Below are 18,043 nucleotides of genomic sequence, written 5' to 3'. Positions count from 1 at the left end.
CTATTTGCCTAAGTCTGAAAAGTTTATTTATAAAGCTGTGAAGTTGAATGATTGCAGTTGCATACTCCAGGTCCTGTTCTTGAGTACTGAAGCTGGGACTAAAGCCAGGTCCCCTAACAACGGATTTAATGAACCTTTCCCATCTTACAGTGAGGGTTCACATGAAATCCAATCCAACACCAAGGGCCTACGCCTGTGAGATTTACAAACGTTACGGTTTTGACCAAATTCTCTGGCCTTTGGGCACCCTCATGTATAAAATGGGAATAATGCTACCTAAATACCTTGTAGGGAACGTGTGCCCAAAATGGGGACAAATGTATGGAAACTCCTGAAGTCTCCCTTGGGAAGGAAGTGGGGTATTACTTAATAATAATAATAATAATAATAATAATAATAATAATAATGATAATGATAATGATAATAAACCAGCCTGGCACTGCTGGGGAGCAGGTTCAGCCATCGAGACCCCTCACTGCTGTCCCAGGGGACCTGGGTTTGGTTTCCAGGATCCACCTGGTGACTAACAACCATCAATCAGTAGCTCCAATCTAGGGGATCTGACACCCTCTTCTGGCCTCTGTGCATACATGTGGTACGTAGACATAAATGCAGGCAAAACACCCGTTCACATAAAGTAACAGTAAATAAATATTTTTAAAAAATAAGCAAAAAGTAAACAACAACAACAAAACAATAAAACATACTAAAACCACAACAACTTCACCTTTTTTTTTTTTTACATACCTTAAACAGGATTCTCAAATTGTCCTTATCCCAAGCCATGTTATGTTTCTTTTTATTGCTATTTTGTTTTTTGAGACAGCCTCAAACTCTGTTTAGCTAAGGCTAGCCTTAAATTCATGATTCTCCTGCCTCATGGCCTGAGTGCTGGGATTATTGGCATGCCCCACGGTGCACAGCTCTCTTCTCCCTAATATTTAATCCAGTACTTATTTTAGGTGGATTGTGTGTTAGAGGTTGTACCAATGATGATTGCAAAAACCAGGAAATCTTTCTTTGTGGAAATACATTTCTAAAACATCATATCTTTAGTAATTCTTCGAGAAGTTCATGTGTGTATTTGGAGCATATTCACCACTTTACTCTTCCCCCGGATCTGGGAAAAAATTATTTTGTTTAAACGCTCGAACATTGCTGCTCTTTTGTTCCCTCTCTAAATGCAGATCAGAAAAGCCGTGGAGACTTCCAAGGCAGCGAAAGAACAAATATTGATCAAACAGCACAAACAAGTGTGGTGGCGGGAACAGGAGCGGCTGAACGGACTCAGGTGAGGCTGGGATCCCCCCCGGTCAGTGGGGATGTGTGGGGGTTCCTGAGCGTTCCCGTGATCCATTTACATCTATAACGGCCCATGTTAGTTAAACCACACGATCAAAGTTTAGAGTCCTTTGAATTGGAGTGACATTTTCTTAGCTTGGTCTGAAAGGCAGGGAGAGTGTTGATAGGTGTTTGCCTCCTAATGAGGTAAAGAAAGGACAGTCACCTCTACTCACCTCTCTCTCTCCCCATCCCTGGCCTGGCTGTGTGTGTGCACATATCACAGGCCCACCTTTGGCTTACATGCGTCTTCTCTATAAAGCAGGGGCTCCTCGGGGCAAACATCACGGTCATCTTTTCATAGTGGGTACACAGAAGAGGATTAATAAATGCTCTCAATACGAAGGAACTGAGGAGTTCAGGCACTCCGTGTTGGCTCAGTGTCCCACCATGACTCACTCAGTTTTGGTTTGGATCCTGTTACTATTTGTAGCAGTGAAAGATGAATTAAGAGAAAATAATAATTGGATATTTGATCTTAATTATAAGCTCTGCAAAAAATAATTTTCTTTTCAAAAGTAAAGGCCAAAAGAGAAAGCAGATGTCTTTCTCCCCATTTAAGACTTACCCATTTGCTCTGACAATGTAGTATTTATAAACTGTGCTTTAAAAAATGTTTTTACATGTGCTCATTCTTAGGAAGACAGAACATTATTGTGATCTTGGTCTAAGTCAGGTTTCCAAATTTCATTCCCTTTGCTTCCGACTTGTGTGCTCTCTCGTCACTAAGAGCTTGGTACTCTGTGCAGTGATCCCTGAACGAGAAGTGCAAGGTGCATGATTTACGCGGGGTTTAGATTATGACAACTTAAAACAGGAAAATAAAATGTTATAAACTCCACAACAAACTTCAACTATAAAAACCAAATCAGGGCCGGGCGGTGGTGGCGCACGCCTTTAATCCCAGCACTCGGGAGGCAGAGCCAGGCGGATCTCTGTGAGTTCGAGGCCAGCCTGGACTACCAAGTGAGTTCCAGGAAAGGCGCAAAGCTACACAGAGAAACCCTGTCTCGAAAAACCAAAAAAAAAAAAAAAAAAAAAAAACCAAATCAGATACACCAAGCCCTTCAAATGTCACCTCTAATAGAGAAAAAAATATTCAAGGCCATCGGAAAAACATTTCTGAAAATTTGCATAACTTGAAACACAATAAAGTGGAAAGCCACTTGTGAGCTTTAATCATGGTGGTCCTTGTGCAAGCACACACGAAGGAAGGCACTGGGAAGGATTTCCTTTTTCTCTTTCATTTTGTAAATCTTGGCCATTCTACATCTTCCCTAATGTGTGGACTGAGTTGATCTTGAGCCAGATAGATGAATCATATGCATAGCATTATGGGAATTCATTCTGTTGGCTGAGCTGGAAGGACAGTGTTGCTTAAGTTTTTTCTGACTGGCCCACAGTCAGGGCAAATCTCTATCACCTGCCAGACCCACAGCCATCAGACCCAACCAAGCAAACACAGAGACTTATATTGGTTACAAACTGTATGACCATGGCAGGCTTCTTGCTAACTGTCCTTACAGCTTAAATTAATCCATTTCTATTAATCTATACCTTGCCACATGGCTCGTGGCTTACTGGCATCTTCACATGCTGTTTGTCATCGTGGCGGCTGGCAGTGTCTCTCTGACTCAGCCTTCCACTTCCCAGCTTTATTCTCCTCCTTGTCCCGCCTACACTTCCTGCCTAGCCAATGGCCAATCAGTGTTTTAATTATTGACTAATCAGCAACACATTTGACATACAGAACATCCCACAGCAGGACAGAGATGTTGGAGGCAAGGAACTCTCCAGTGAGGATGAACCCACCGTCTGCAAACTTATAAGGACTAAACACTGAACACAAATAAGAGTGCTAACATCATTTTCTGTGTTCTTCTAGAATATAAGGTAATTTTAATACATATTCAGTGAAATTAAAAACTAATAGCAACAGGACCTTCTCTAATGGTAGGAAGTGTCTACATGTATGGGGGATGTAGGGACCTTGAACAAATTAGTAGTCTTTAAGTGCTGTATTTGTCTACCTCAGAAAATCTGCCTCACATGCTAGATGGCGTCTGTAATCGCAGCACTTAGGATGCTGAGGCAGCAGGATTGCCACAACTTCAAGGCTAGTCAGGGCTAAATAGCAAGTTCCAGGTTAACCTGGACTATACAGTGAGACCCTGTCTCAAAAAAATTAAACACACACACACACACACACACACACACACACAAAATCTATACTCCCTTAATAAGGAAAAGATTCTTCTGCTTTACCCAAAGACCTCATTTAAGGACCTCAGACCTGCAGAAGGTGTGGGGTACAATGGTGTTTAACCTCTCCTTGGTAATTGAGTATGTACCAGACAACAAAGTTAATAGTTACTGTGCTTAGTCTCAATCTGGAAAACAGCCATACCAAGTAGGTCTCATTGCTCCCCTGTTGCCGCTCAGACTCCTGGCTGGGTTTAGAGGGTTAAAGTGTCTGCAAAAGGTAAACAAGCTAGCATGTGGGAAGCTGGCACTGAAATTGCTATTTGTTTCCTGTGTTCCATCGTCTTGGAGCTGACAGGCTTTTCTTTTTCCCAAAAGATTCCATTCACATCAAAGTAGGTCTCATTCTCCAGCCTTGCTAGTCAAAACCAAGGGAGGATGAGCTGGGAGATAGTTCAGTTGGTAAAGAGCTTGGGAGGGAGGCACAAGGACCCAAGTTTGGTCTCTAGTACTCACATGATAAAAAGCCTGGCATCATGGCCTATACATGTTCTAATGAGGTAGGGACAGGTGGATCCTTGGAGCTGTTTAGCCAGCAAGTCCAACTGAGTTGGCAAGCTCCAGGTTGACTGAGAAACTCTATCTCAAAAAGTAGTGTGGAGGGCTGGAGAATTGACTGAGCTGTTGAGAGCACTTGTTGCTCTTGTTGAGGACCCAGGTTCGAATCCCAGAACCCACAGAGCATCTGGCAACTGTCTATAACTACAGGCCCAGGGAATCTGAAGCCTTCTTCTTATCTTTAATGGCACCAGACATGTATGAGGTGCACCTACATACCTGTAATCAGGGTACACCTCATATATGTAGGCAGAGTGCACATATATACGTGTAAACAGAACACTCAAGCACATAAAATAAATAAATAAATAAATCTTTAAAAATTAAAAACAGTAGAGTGGAGAGTGATTGAAGAAGTCACCTAACGTCAACCTCTGGCCTCTGGTCTCTACTGTGCACATGTACACACACACACACACACACACACACACACACACACACACACACACACGTTACTTAGAGAACTAGTTAAGACTTCCAAATACCAAATTTGTTTAATATTTAAAGCTGTAAATTTTTATTTGAAATTTAGCAGGTTTACTCAGATCCTGTTCCCTGTGGACTCCACTCCAATGTTCCCAGGAGCACGTGCTGTCCTTTCCTTCCATGACACAGAGTGACCTTCGGTGTGATCATTTGTAGACAGTATACTACTGTCTGCAGAGCAACCGGGTTAGCCTGGTGAAGGGTGCACTCGAGTCTAGTGCACACCTCATCCTTGCCCGAGAGGCCAAAGTTCTGGGTGGAGGCTCGGTTCCCTCAGATCACCGAAGGAGCACCCAGCCTCACTTTTCAGGCAGTATAAGGGCTCTCCTATGGTTTCCTCAGCCCTCCTCCCTGCAAACAGAAAGAGTGGTTGTGTGAGTGCTAGCTACCTTTAGGAGTAAACAACTGGGCTCTAAAGTGAATTCTGCTTTGTCTTCATGAAAATGCACCCACTCCACCCCACCTCCACTCCCCCAAAAGAAAAAAAATGCCAGAGGCGGTGGTGGTTCCCACCTTCAATCCCAGCACTTGGGAGGCAGAGACAGGAGGATCTCTGTATTTCAGGCCAGCCTGGGCTACAGAGTGAGTTCAAGGACAGCCAAGACTACACAAAGCAGCAACCCTGTCTCAAAAAACAAAAACAAAACAACCAAAAAAAAAAAAAAAAAGAAAGGAAAAGAAAATGCACCCCCCACATGTAACAGTTGCAGATACACTTTTAGAAACAGGCTGGGGAATGGCTCAGTTGGTAGAGTGCTTGGCTAAATGCACAAGTGGCTGAGTTTGATCCCCAGAAACCAGGTTTAAAGAAAACCTCAGAGTACAGCATACACTTATGATCCCGGTGCTGCAGAGGGTGGACTCACTGGCCAGCCAGTCTAGCCCACTGGGTGACCTCCAAACCTGTGAGAGACACTGTCTCCAAATGGCAGACAATGATGAAGGAAAGACACTTAAGGTTGACCTCTGACCTCTTTGCACATGCACCCAAACACATGAACATATGTACTCACATTCGCACACATATGCACACCCTCCCCCACTTCTGGAGAAAACTACTTGGAAGTATCATTTACAGTAACCTCTCACCTTTATTCACATACATGAATTAGCTTGAAAGGTTATGGCACATATACATGTTCACACTATCCAGTATTACAATATGAATTAAGAAAACCATTTGGAAATAGGGTAAATTATCGGTGATAAGCAAAATAACCCCACAAAACTATAGCATGAATTGTTAAATATGCTTTTATTCTAATCATATAAAATGCAGGTAGCTCAAGACAGAAACCTGTTTGCAAAAATGAAAATAAGAAGCATATTAAAGTATTATAATTGCTACTATTTTCTCATGCCATTTTAATATTAAAGTATGCATCAACAATAAATCTCTGATTTAGTTATATAAACAAGGGGTAGAAAAATTGTGTTGATTGCCCACCTAGAGGTGAGTATGGTTTTACTCTAGAAATGACCATGTCTTTAAAAATTTAGTAAAAGGTTATAAGGATGTATTGATCATTACTGGATAAAAACAAAATATTCTTTTGTTCCCTTTTGCCTGACCCAGACTCCCATCATCTGTGACCTTTAAGTGGTCTCCTTGCAGGTCCAGGCTGAACCCTCTCCCCCTCTTCAGGGGCTTTTGCTACCACTCACCCCTCATCTCCAACTGCTGCCTCAGGAATCTTTCTGAGCTGAATCCTGAGCAGGTGGGGTGGCTTCCTGGTGCCCTGGGGTGCTTAGTGTGGCATGTTGCCAAGACCTGTAGCCACTACCCAGGCTCCTGCTATTGTTTCTGCCCACGTTAGGAACATGGCTCGAATAAATGAGCAGATGAACAAAACCAAATTTGATGGGCTGCTCCTACCCCACTCACATTGAAGCCTACACGAATGGTTATGACTATAAAGAAATTGATTGAGATCATGTCTGTTTCAGATGTAAATTGGAGTCTGAAATAAAATCTTGTCTCAGTGAGGAGAGCATTGGAAATGAATGTTTTTGTGAGCTTATGAATTTTGGTGAGTTTTTTTTTTTCTTTTGAACCTATATACAAGGGGGAATTTTGTTTGGAACTATGAAAGCTGGCCACTCTGTACATGTTCTTTTAGTAATACCACCTGTCTGATTTTTTTCTAAACAAATATGAAAAGTCTATAAACTAGCAATCTGTTCTTTACTTAAAACAATAATGTGTCTTCTTGATTCAATGTCACTTCACACAGAGCAGGAGCTGTCAGAACAATGGTGCACATATCTTAAAGCTGTGATCGACCCTATTCATCAGCTGAGAGCAGACCTGTGGAGACAGCGCCACACTTCCCAGCATGCACCCTGCCGTAAAGGGTCTAATTCAGCAGTGGTTCTGGAAGAGGTCAGTATGTTGCCTTTTAAAAACATAACGTGGCTGGGCGGTGGTGGTGCACACCTTTAATACCAGCACTGGGGAGGCAGAGGCGGGTGGATCTCTGTGAGTTCGAGGCCAGCCTGGTCTACAGAGTGAGTTCCAGGAAAGGCGCAAAGCTACACAGAGAAACCCTGTCTCGAAAAACAAACAAACAAACAAAAACCCCAAAAACAACAACAACAAAATAATGTGGATCTCTGTAAGTTTGAGACCAGCCTGCACTGACAGACCCTGTCTTGAAAACAAACAAACAGAAAACATAATGTAGTATTTCATTTTTTTGGTCCCAAATAGAACAGTTGAAGCAAATACCTGCCTTGTGTGTTCAAGTAGAGGGCGCCTCGCCATCTTAAATATGTGCTTGGATATGTGTACTTACCCACATTTTAACTCATCCTCATGCCTTCGTCCTTGCCCCTCCTCCCAGCCCATTTTGAGATCCTGTCCCAGTACAGGGAGATGAAATTGTCTCACTACTGACATTCCCCATGGGCTCTTCCTACTCCTTAAACCCACCTGCAACCCCCTCCACAGAATCTCCTTCCTTTTTCAATCATGTGTCTTACATGACGTGGTCCCATCCCATATGAGTTTGGGACCACAGAGGCTGACCTTTGTTTTGTGCCCTTCACATATCAAACCTGCTTCTGTCTCAGAGCCCTTAGGCGAGCCATTTTCTCTGTCAGGCTCTGCCACCTTCTGTCCCTCAGTTCTTTGTTGGCCAAATAAGTCTCAGTTGTTCCTAACCACCACTCTGGGGTCACACCTCTTTCCTTCTCTGCCTGTCTCTTTGTTTGTTTGTTTGGTTTGGTTTTTCGAGACAGGGTTTCTCTGTGTAGTTTTGGTGCCTGTCCTGGAACTCGCTCTGTAGCCCAGGCTGACCTTGAACTCACAGAGATCCGCCTGCTTCTGCCTCCTGAGTGCTGGGGTTAAAGGCATGCGCCACCACCGCCTGACTCTGCACGCCTCTTTGTGTGCCTTTGCTTGCTAGTGTGGTGTGCTAGATGTGGGGTCTGAACTTCCATCTCTGCTTATCAGCTACTATAATATTACTCTGCTTTCACAGATAAAAGCTTTAGCTGTGCCTAGCTGTAGACTAGTAGCAAGGATTGTGGAGAGCGAAGGTGTGATGGGAGTTTTCCCATCAACAATTCCAAATGTAGAACAGGGCGGCTGTGACTATTACGTGGTGAGCCCAATTTTGGTGGTAGGTCTGGAATCCTCACTGAGACTTGCTTGTTTGATGAGCCTTGGCTGGCTGGCAGCCCTTTTCTTCACAGATCTTCAAAAGGATTTTCCCCTCCTCTAATTTTTCACCACCTACTGGCTTCCGAGACTGTGTCTTTCAATAGAAATAACCTTGAGTGAATTGCAGTAATTTACACACTTCCTGTCTATGTGCTACATCCTCTAGGTTGACTCTGTCAAGAAACAATCCAAGGCTGTCTTTGAAAGACTTGATCAGGAGCGACAGGAAATAGAAAAAGACCTTTCAGACTGGAGTGTGAGGGTAAGTGTGATGCAACTCACAATTGACTCTTTCAATCCATTTTTCATTTTTATTAAATACAATTCCTTTCAGTTACTAGATTATTCTTCAGAAGAAAAGGCTAACCTGCTCAGTGAAGAGCCCATGGAGTTGGAGACTTTGGAGTGCCCATACCCTGATCTGAAATCGTCCATCCTTACTGAGTTCTGGAACTTTACAGAGAAATATCAAAAGAAACTTAAAGACTTTGATCTGCAATTAGAAGACATACGCAGGTGATCAATATAACTCCTCGACTCCTGAATGCTGGCTTTGAATTTGTGTTCACAGTCACTACACTTCGGATTTAGTGTCTTTTAGATGCATGTGATTGCAATATAGCCAATATAGTTTGGACCTAGTTGGTTGCATGAAAAGAATGGGCCTTATTTTACTTTATCATCTTATTTTATTGCGGTGCTGGGGATCTAACCCAGGGGCCTTGGATAAACTTGGTAAGTCCTGTACCACTGCACCACCGTCTGCCTTTGATTTCAGAGACAGGTTTCACTCTGTAGCATGTGCGGCTTGGAACTCACTTAGCCGTGTCCTTTCCTCTCGTACCTACGTTCTGCTTCCTCAGCCTTCCAAGTGCTGGAGTTACAGATGCGCACAATATACCCAACTGGAAAGAACGTTGTGTGTTTACTTTGCTTTTTCTTGCTTTCAAAGTATTTCCTTGATATCAAGGCTTATAAGAGTTTTATTGAGCCTGGTGTAGTGGTGCACAACTTTAGTCCCAGCCCTCGGGAGGCAGGGGCATCTCTGTTCTGGAAGACCAGAAAGCTCGTAAATCCTAATAACAGCCTTTATTAATAATAACAATATTATCCACAATGCTTTTAATATAAACAATGATGCATTTTATTTGATGAATATTTATTGAAAAATTCTTAATTGACAGCAGTGTCTGTTGAGTCCTTTGAAAAGGTTCATGAAGGAGGTTCTAGATTAGTCTAGAAGATGGACTTGCCTCGTAGAAGGCTGACAGTGTTAGGGGAAAGAAATGTGTACCTGTGCCCTAGCCAAATATGACCGACATGTAAACATTAATTGAAGAAAAGAGGAACAGTAAAGTCAAATGAGTTTTCGGGGCTGGTTTCTTGGAGGAGGAAAGATAACTTGAATTGAGAGGTTGTTTGCCTCAGTCATCTGCTGCTATGCACATAAAGGCTATAAATAAGCTCTAATCAGCACACCGGATGACCTACTTAATCATAATACTAATTGAACTTCCAATTTATCAGGATCTCACTTTGCTTTAATAAGACTATTTTCCTTTTTGCTTCTAGTTATTGGGTGTTGGGAGGATTCTTGTGGTCTGTGTATGTGCACATCTGTGTGAGTGGGTGCATACTTTATTATTTATATTTAATTTCTTTCTTTCTTTTTCTTTTTTTTTTTTTTGGTTTTTTGAATCAGAGTTTCACTATGTAGCTCTGGCTATCCTGGAACTCACTATGTAGATCAGGCTGATCTTGAACTCCTCACAGAGATCTACCTGCTCTGCCTTTTGAGTGCTGGGATTAAAAGGCTCTGCTGCCATGCCTGGCTGAGTGTGTGCATACTTTATAAGGATGATTTGTCTATATTATCATCTGTAGCCAGTGTGACTTGGCTTTCTTGTTGTTTGCAACTAAAAGCTTTCCTAATTTGATACAATTATTACGCAAATTCCACGCTTTAGGTTCACGATCCTCCCCAACCCTCCTTAACGCTTTGCTTTCAAACTTTACTTAATTGTTATTTAATAATTTATCTCTATATAGATGCTTGTTGTAACTTATTCAGTCACAAAATAAATCCCCTTCATCACAATAATTTCCATATCTCAAGAACATGCACACAAATGTACTTATATATGCACACATTGTTTCAATAGTCATTTGCTGCAACAATGAAAGCCTGAGCAAAAACCTTAAAAGGACTGGCTATTTTTGTAGACTATGTCCACAGATGTTATTTTATAGGTGAAAAGGCAGGAAAATGTACATTTATGAAATGGGACACTCTCCAGGAGTTACTGTGATTAGAGAGCCAAGGATAGCAATGTATAGTTCATCTTGTGTGAGGCAGGGAGGGGTTTTAACACAGCCACTCACAGTTTTGCCTTTGTGTGTCTGAAGCAATGCACAGAACTCAAGAGCAATCATTGGTTCTGGGGAGGGAGATTGCAGGTGAGATTGCAGGGACACACTTGGTGAAAACAAATAACTTTTTAAGACAAAAAAAGGGAAAAAAAGCAACAAATAGAAAAAAATGTTGGCAATATGTGAGATGAAAGGTATTAAAATACCTAATGCACAAAGATACTTTGTAAATCAATTAGTAATCAGAAAAGTATAAAACTCGCAAAGGAGGTGAAGAAGGAAATGATTCCCCTTTTCCTGCAAATGCTTTAGTGTCTATAAGCATACATCAGACAAAACTCTCAATATTTGTTGTCTTAGTGTTCTATTGCTGTGAAGAAACACCACCACGACCACAGCAACTCTTATGAAGGAAAACATTTAATTGGGGCTGGCTTACAGTTTCAGAGGTTTAGTCCATTATCGTCAAGGGCGAGAAGCATGGCAGCATGCAGGCGGACACGGTGCTGGAGATGTAGCTTGTGGTGATATTTTGTTTGTGCTTTAACAAATACATCTTGCCTGGAGATCAGAGTGTGGAGCTAGCCACTAGTTAACAACAGAGGCCAGGTAGTGATGGCACACACCTTTAATCCCAGCACTTGGGAGGCAGAGGCAGATGGATCTCAATGAGTTCAAGGCTACCCTGGGCTACACAAGATTGATCCAGTTTAAAAGAGAAACAGAACCAGGTAGTGGTGGCACACACCTTTGATTCCGGCTCTTGGGATCTCACGCCTTTGATCTCAGCACTAGGGAGGTGGAGACAGGAAGTGATAAGGCTGGGCAGAGAGAGGAATATAAGGCAGGAGAAGACAGGAGTTCAGGTCTCTTTTCAGGCTGAGGATTTCATAGAGGTAAGAACTCTAGTGGCTGGCTGCTCTGCTTCTCTGATCTTTCAGCTTTTACTCCTAAATCTGACTCCAGGTTTTTATTAAGATCAATTAGGTCTCAATATCTCTTGCTTATATAATCCCTCTTCTCTCTCACCAATTGGACTCCTGGACCTCCACATGGGGTTTGGCCGTGGATCTCTGCATCTGGTTCCACCAGTCACTGGATGAGAGTTCTATCATGACAGTTAGGGTGTTCGGCCATCCAATCACCAGAGTAGGTCAGCTCAGGCACTCTCTCATCTGTTGCCACTAGTCTAAATATAAGCAAGAGATATTGAGACCATGATTGGAAAAAGCATAGAGACAAATAGCCAAACTAGTGGAAACGTATGAACTGTGAACCAATAGCTGAGGAGCCACCATGGAACTAGACCAGGCCCTCTGGATAAGTGAGACAGTTGATTAGATTGAACTGTTTAGGAGGCCCCCAGGCAGTGGGACCAGGACCTGTCCTTGGTACATGAGTTGGCTTTTTGAAACCTAGGGTCTATGCTGAGGCACTTTGCTCAGCCTTGGTGCAGGGAGGAGGGGACTGGACCTGCCTCAACTGAATCTATAGGCTGTGCTGACTCCCCAGGGGAAACCTTGCCTTGGAGGAGGTGGGAATGGGGGAAAGGCTGGGGGTTGGGAGGAGGGAGGACAGGGGAATCCATGGCTGATATGTAAAATTAAATTAATTATACAATAAAAGTATATTTATTAAAAAAAGATCAATTAGGATCATGCTACAGTAGCTGATGTGGATAAACTAACAGACTGCAGACAGCAGGAAGAGAGAGAGCCACTGGGCTTGGCTTGGGCTTCTGAAAGCCCACTCCTAGTGACACACTTTTCTCCAACAAAGCCACACCTCCTAGTCCCTGTCAAGTAGAACCACTCTCTAATGACCAAGCATTCAGATATATGAGCCTATGGGGGCCATTCCTATTCAAACCACCACACTGTGATCAAGTCGGTAGCACACAAGAGGTGTGGACATGGTTCACAAGGCAATTATGTTCCACAGTATTAGGAGCTGGTAAGCACTACAAAGGCATAGGTTAGAGTCAGAATATACTGGAATTTTAGAAGGTAGATTGCTGTTATGGAGTAAAAAAAAAAATTGGGGGCTACGTCTTAGTTGGATGGTGACCTTGATGTGAAATCATGAAGTGGGTTGAGAGAGCTGGCTATGCAGACTTTGGACATAAGAACACTGTAGCCCATGTCCAATGAGTGTGTCTGACAAGGGTTCCATGTCCATGAACCCAGGGACAGATGATCAGAATTGCTGATGAGGTTCAAGAGTTAAGAGTGGATGATAAAACGTGTGTGTGTGTGTGTGTGTGTGTGTGTGTGTGTGTGTGTGTGTATGTGTGTGTTTTGCTGAGAGTTCAACTTAAGTCCTCATGCCTACTCTGCTAGTGCTATACCATTGAACTCTATCCTCACTCAAGAAGTAGGGCATTTAGAAACAAGTCCAACCTCATCTTTTACTGTGAATGACCTTGAAGCTCTTAGAGCAGTGGTTCTCAACCTTCCTAGTGCTGAAACCCTTCAATACAGTTCCTCATGTTGTGGTGACCCCCAACCGTAAAATTATTTTCATTACTACTTCATAACTGTAATTTCACTACTGTTATGAATAATGATGTAAATATCTGCTATGCAGGATGTATGATCTGCGACTCCTGTGAAAGGGTCTTTCATCCTACAAAGGGGTTGTGACCCCACTGGTTGAGAACCACTGTCTTAGATGGTGTGGAGCAGAAGAGCGCAGTGAGAAGACCTGGTCCATGTTGCAGCAGGATCACTTTGTCAATCCCTGTGCTTAATGATGGTGGGGGTGGGAGCACAAGAAAAGACTGGACACAAAGACAGGTTAACTGTTGCAAAATACAAGGCAAAGAGTGATAGATGTCCAGTATCAACTCTGGCCTCCACGTTTATTCTCTCTCTCTCTCTCTCTCTCTCTCTCTCTCTCTCTCTCTCTCTCTCTCTCTCTTATGTTGGGGGAATACTATGTGTCTCTTCAGAATGAACATTGAAGGAAAAAGTCATTAAAGTGAAATGAGTATTTGTCTTCAAGGCTGTTTGGCATTAATTTTTTCTCTTCTTACTGGAAGCAAAATCTTCAGGACAACCTGTGCTGGTTAGTGTTTTGTCACACACATTAGCAGATGAGGTAACAGTGGCTTTGATCAAGGTGGTGGGAAATCTTGAGCTCTTGGATGCTATTTGAGGGTAGAGGCAAGGCATCTGCAGGTAGATTTTTTTTCAAGGGTCATGAAAGAAAGTGCCCAGAGAATGTAGCAGGAGTTCCCTGCTGCACGTGTGTCTTGTTTGGATTAGGCATTTAAGAGGATGGGGTGGGCAGACTATAAGTGGGTGGCTTTGTCTTGGAGGGGGTGCTTGGGCATACTGAGTTTGGGGCATCCATATCAACATTTTGGGCTTTGTGCGTTCAGAGTCCAGGGAGAAGATCTGGGCTGGAGTTATACACTGAGTCATCAGCATGAGATTGGACATGGTCACCAAAGCAACAATTCAGGAAAGAAAAGAAGCCAACCCCTCATCCCAAGACATGTGAGCAGGACAGTGTCATTAAAAAGAAAAGATGGAGAAGAAACAAAAGACAAATAGATAAATGATAGATGGGTGGATGGATAGATAGACAGATAGATGGATGGATAGATGGATAAGTAGATGGATGGATAGATAGATAGGTGGATGGATAGATGGATGGATAGATAGATGGATGGATGGATAGATGGATAGATAGATGGATAGATAAAGAGAGATAGAGAGAGAAGACAGAGAAAGCAGCCTGTACTATCTGCAGAGGTGGTGATGACCCACTGAATAAATGCTACACATGTCAGTCAATGACTGATAGGTGTTTGGCTCTAAAAGGAGATTGTTGGTAGCCATTTTCATTGAAGAAGGGGAAATAACTGGCTGGTTGGAGTAGGTTTGAGTGAGTGGGAGGGGAAGGATAGAAGAGAATGAATGTAGATGACTTGAGAGTTTTTTCTGCTTGTGTTTTTTTTTTTTTTTTTTTTTTTTTTTTGGTTTTTCGAGACAGGGTTTCTCTGTGCAGCTTTGCGCCTTTCCTGGGACTCACTTGGTAGCCCAGGCTGGCCTCGAACTCACAGAGATCCGCCTGGCTCTGCCTCCCAAGTGCTGGGATTAAAGGCGTGCGCCACCACCGCCCGGCTCTCTGCTTGTGTTTTAATTTCATTTAAAATGGGAGCAATAACAGTGAGCAATGTGTTTGATCCTCATGGGAATAATCTAGTAAGGGATAAGCTTTAGGGGAGATGATGGGTAGGAGGGAGGGAGGGAGACACACACACAGAGGAGGGAGAGAGAGACAGAGAGAGGAAGGAGGAGGAGGAGAAGAAAGGAGAGAAAGAAAGAGGGGGGGAGAGTATAAACATGGAGGCCAGAGTTGATATTGGATATCTATCACTGTTTGCCTTGTATTTTGAGAGAGAGAGAGAGAGAGAGAGAGAGAGAGAGAGAGAGAGAGAGAGAGAGAGAGAGAGAGAGAGAGATCCTGGGTTGTGAGGAGGCTTAGCACAAATGATTCATGTACCATAGTAACTGAGGTGGGGGCAGGTGTGGCAGAGCATGTGATTCAGATGCTGGGTCATGAGATGTCACAGTGGCCTGGAACTTCAGTTGTCATTCTAAACACAAATTAGTCAGAAACTTATGAACCTCTCTACTTATCAAAGAAATGGAAAATAAAAAACTCAAATATTTACCTTGTAAGAACGGCCAAACATATCGTAATTTTACCCAGGGTTAAAAACAATATGAGGGAAATGGCTATTTACCTATGATTGGCCTATGATATTTTTCCAAGTCAGAAAATATTTTTCAAAGGTCACTATTGTAAGATGAATCTTAAAAGGTCTTATTAATAAAAAAAAAAACCCAGAGTCAGATATTGGGGTGAAAGCTAAAAGATCAGAGAAGCAAAATAAGCCACAGTCAACCTCACCTTGACAGCTCCTCAGCCAATCCTGTTTCCACAAATCCTCAGACTGAAAGTTTCTCTTTCAAGAGCAAGTGTTCTTGTTTCCTCTGACTGAAAGCTTCTGAGTCCTCATCCCTGAGGGTCTTAGTTGAACTGCTGCTAAAATTCTCTAGTTCCTGGTCCTCATGCCTTATATACCTTTCTGCTTCCTGCCATCACTTCCTGGGATTAAAGATGTGTGTCCTTCCCAATCAAAGACATGAGATCTCAAGTGCTGGGAATAACGGTGTGTGCCACCACATCTGACTCTGTTCCCAGTGTGGCCTTGAACTCACAGAGATCCAGGTGGATCTCTGCCTCCCAAGTGTTAGGATTAAGGGTGTGTGCCACCACTGCCTGGCCTCCATGTCTAATCTAGTGGCTGTTCTGTTCTGTGATCCCCAGATAAGTTTTATTGGGGTGCACAATATATCAACCACACACTATTGCACCAGACATCTTTATTTGAGGCCAGAAACATGGTTCAGATAGTAAAGTGACTGCCACATAAGCATGAGGACCTGAGTTCAGATCCCCAGCAACCACATAAAAAGGCAAATGGAGTGATGCATCTGACATCCTAGCCCTGAGGAGGTAGAGGCTGCAGAATCCCTAGGGTCCACTGGCCAGTTAGTCTCAAACAAGTGGTGTGCTCCATGTTCAGTAAGAGACCTTGTCTCACAGCATAAGGCGAAGAGTGGTAGATATCCAGCACCAACTCTGGCCTCCTCGTGTACACTCAGACAAAGACACAGACACAGACACAGATGTACACACATTCTCTCTCTTAATATAAAGAGAATAAGATTTGTCTCATCAGAAATAATAATGAAAGACAAAATCACTAAAGTGAAATAAATATTTGACTTCAAGTATGTTCAGTATTAATTTTTCTCTTCCTACTGGTAACAAAATCTTTAAGACTACCTGTGTTGCTTAGTGTTTTGTCAACTTGGCACAAGCCAACATCATTTAGGGAAAGGAACCTTAACTGAGGAATTGCTACCATCACATTGGCCCGTGGGCATGTCATCGGGGGCATTTTCTTGGATTAATGATGGATGTGGGAGGGTCTGCCTCAACTGGGTCATGCACCCCTCAGCAGGTGATTCTGGGTCATAGATGAAAGCAGACTGAGCAAGCTGTGGAGAACAAGCCAGTAAGCAGAGCTCCTCCATGGCCTCCGCAATCTGCTCCAGCCTCCAGCTTCTTTGTCTTCCCTTTATGATAGACTATAAATTGTGAGATGAAATCAACTTTTCCTTTCCCAAGTTGCTTCTGGCCATAGTGTTTACCACAGCCACAGAAAGCAAACTAAGACACTAACTAAAGAGCCAACCATTAGGCAGCAATGGCATCTGGCCTGCTGAGTCCATACGACACAGTCCCACGCTGCCTCTAATCCATAGGGATTTTTAATGACACAAATAGCTGCAATATGTGTTATGTAAGGAAAAAGCGGGCCACAAAGTAGGTTATATAATATAAATTCTCTTGGTGTTTCTTAAAGTATGACATCTACATCTATACAACTACAGAAAAAAAGACTGGAAACCCAGCCATTCAAATAATCAGTAACCACAGTCACCCCAGTTAGTGAAATTATAAACATTTTTGATATATTTGGTTCTTATTTTATAAGGCAAATTATGGGTTTATAATTTTAAGTTAAAGGTTCCATAGATCATTGGTAATTAACGAGTACCTATTGCATGATATGACAAGTACCCGGGACATGAATCCTGAGTTTACCTCATTTTAATAGCTGTGTTTTGTCAAGTGAGGCACCTGTGTGTAAGCTTGGCACTCGGGAGGCAGAAACAGGAGGACTGTGAATTTGAGACCTGTCTGGACTACATGGCCAGACCCCATATCGAGCCATGGAAGACTCAAGGGAGCAAACAAGAGAGCTGTTTTACACATTAAGTAACTGCAGAGGGCAATTTCCCTAGTTTGAGCCCTTCCTAACTCGGTGGTTGAGGTCCTTTCTGCCCATTAATAAGAAAGTTATTTGCACATGCTAGGAAGCTGGTCAACCAGCTCGCGTCCTAGATCAGTGCTGTTTAATGGAAATATGTGAGCCACGCATGTAATAAAAAATTTTAACCAGTTGTATTAAAAAGTTAAAAAGAAAAAGATGACTCTTCCAAATATATTGTAGCTAATATTTCTAATAAAATTACAACATAAAACAAATATTTTCAAATTATTAGTGAGCCATTGCACACACTCCTTTTTAATAAAGTTTTTGAAACATGCTCATACTACAGAGCATGCCAGCACAGCCATGTCCAGCCTCACATGTGTCTGGAGGCTAGCATCTTGGATAGCACTGCTTTAAAGAATGGTCTAATTTACTAAAACACTATAAAAACACTCTGAACACAATAGGGCCTCACCCTTCATTCATCGTGCAGGCAGAGC

General features: G+C 42.6%; 1 protein-coding gene across 24 annotated transcripts in view; it reads left to right on the top strand.

The window, feature by feature from the left end:
• The window catches only part of Ccdc148 (coiled-coil domain containing 148), a 310,826-nt gene that overhangs the window by 94,483 nt on the left and 198,300 nt on the right, over positions 1-18,043 (top strand). For 20 of the 24 annotated variants that reach the window (XM_052723791.1, XM_052723800.1, XM_052723798.1 and 17 more), the window contains 5 exons: positions 1,188-1,291; positions 6,595-6,677; positions 6,882-7,030; positions 8,478-8,573; positions 8,646-8,827. In XM_052723791.1, the coding sequence (XP_052579751.1) occupies positions 1,188-1,291; positions 6,595-6,677; positions 6,882-7,030; positions 8,478-8,573; positions 8,646-8,827 (614 nt within the window). The remainder of the gene's footprint in view (positions 1-1,187; positions 1,292-6,594; positions 6,678-6,881; positions 7,031-8,477; positions 8,574-8,645; positions 8,828-18,043) is intronic. The other 4 variants (XM_052723811.1, XM_052723812.1, XM_052723810.1 and 1 more) reach the window with 1 other exon arrangement.

Source organism: Peromyscus californicus, unplaced genomic scaffold, assembly GCF_007827085.1.
Source record: "Peromyscus californicus insignis strain IS unplaced genomic scaffold, ASM782708v3 Scaffold_7__1_contigs__length_154581171, whole genome shotgun sequence".
Lineage (NCBI taxonomy): Eukaryota > Metazoa > Chordata > Mammalia > Rodentia > Cricetidae > Peromyscus > Peromyscus californicus.
The sequence above is the reverse complement of the archived record's forward strand: the minus strand, read 5'-3'. Positions and strand labels throughout refer to the sequence as shown.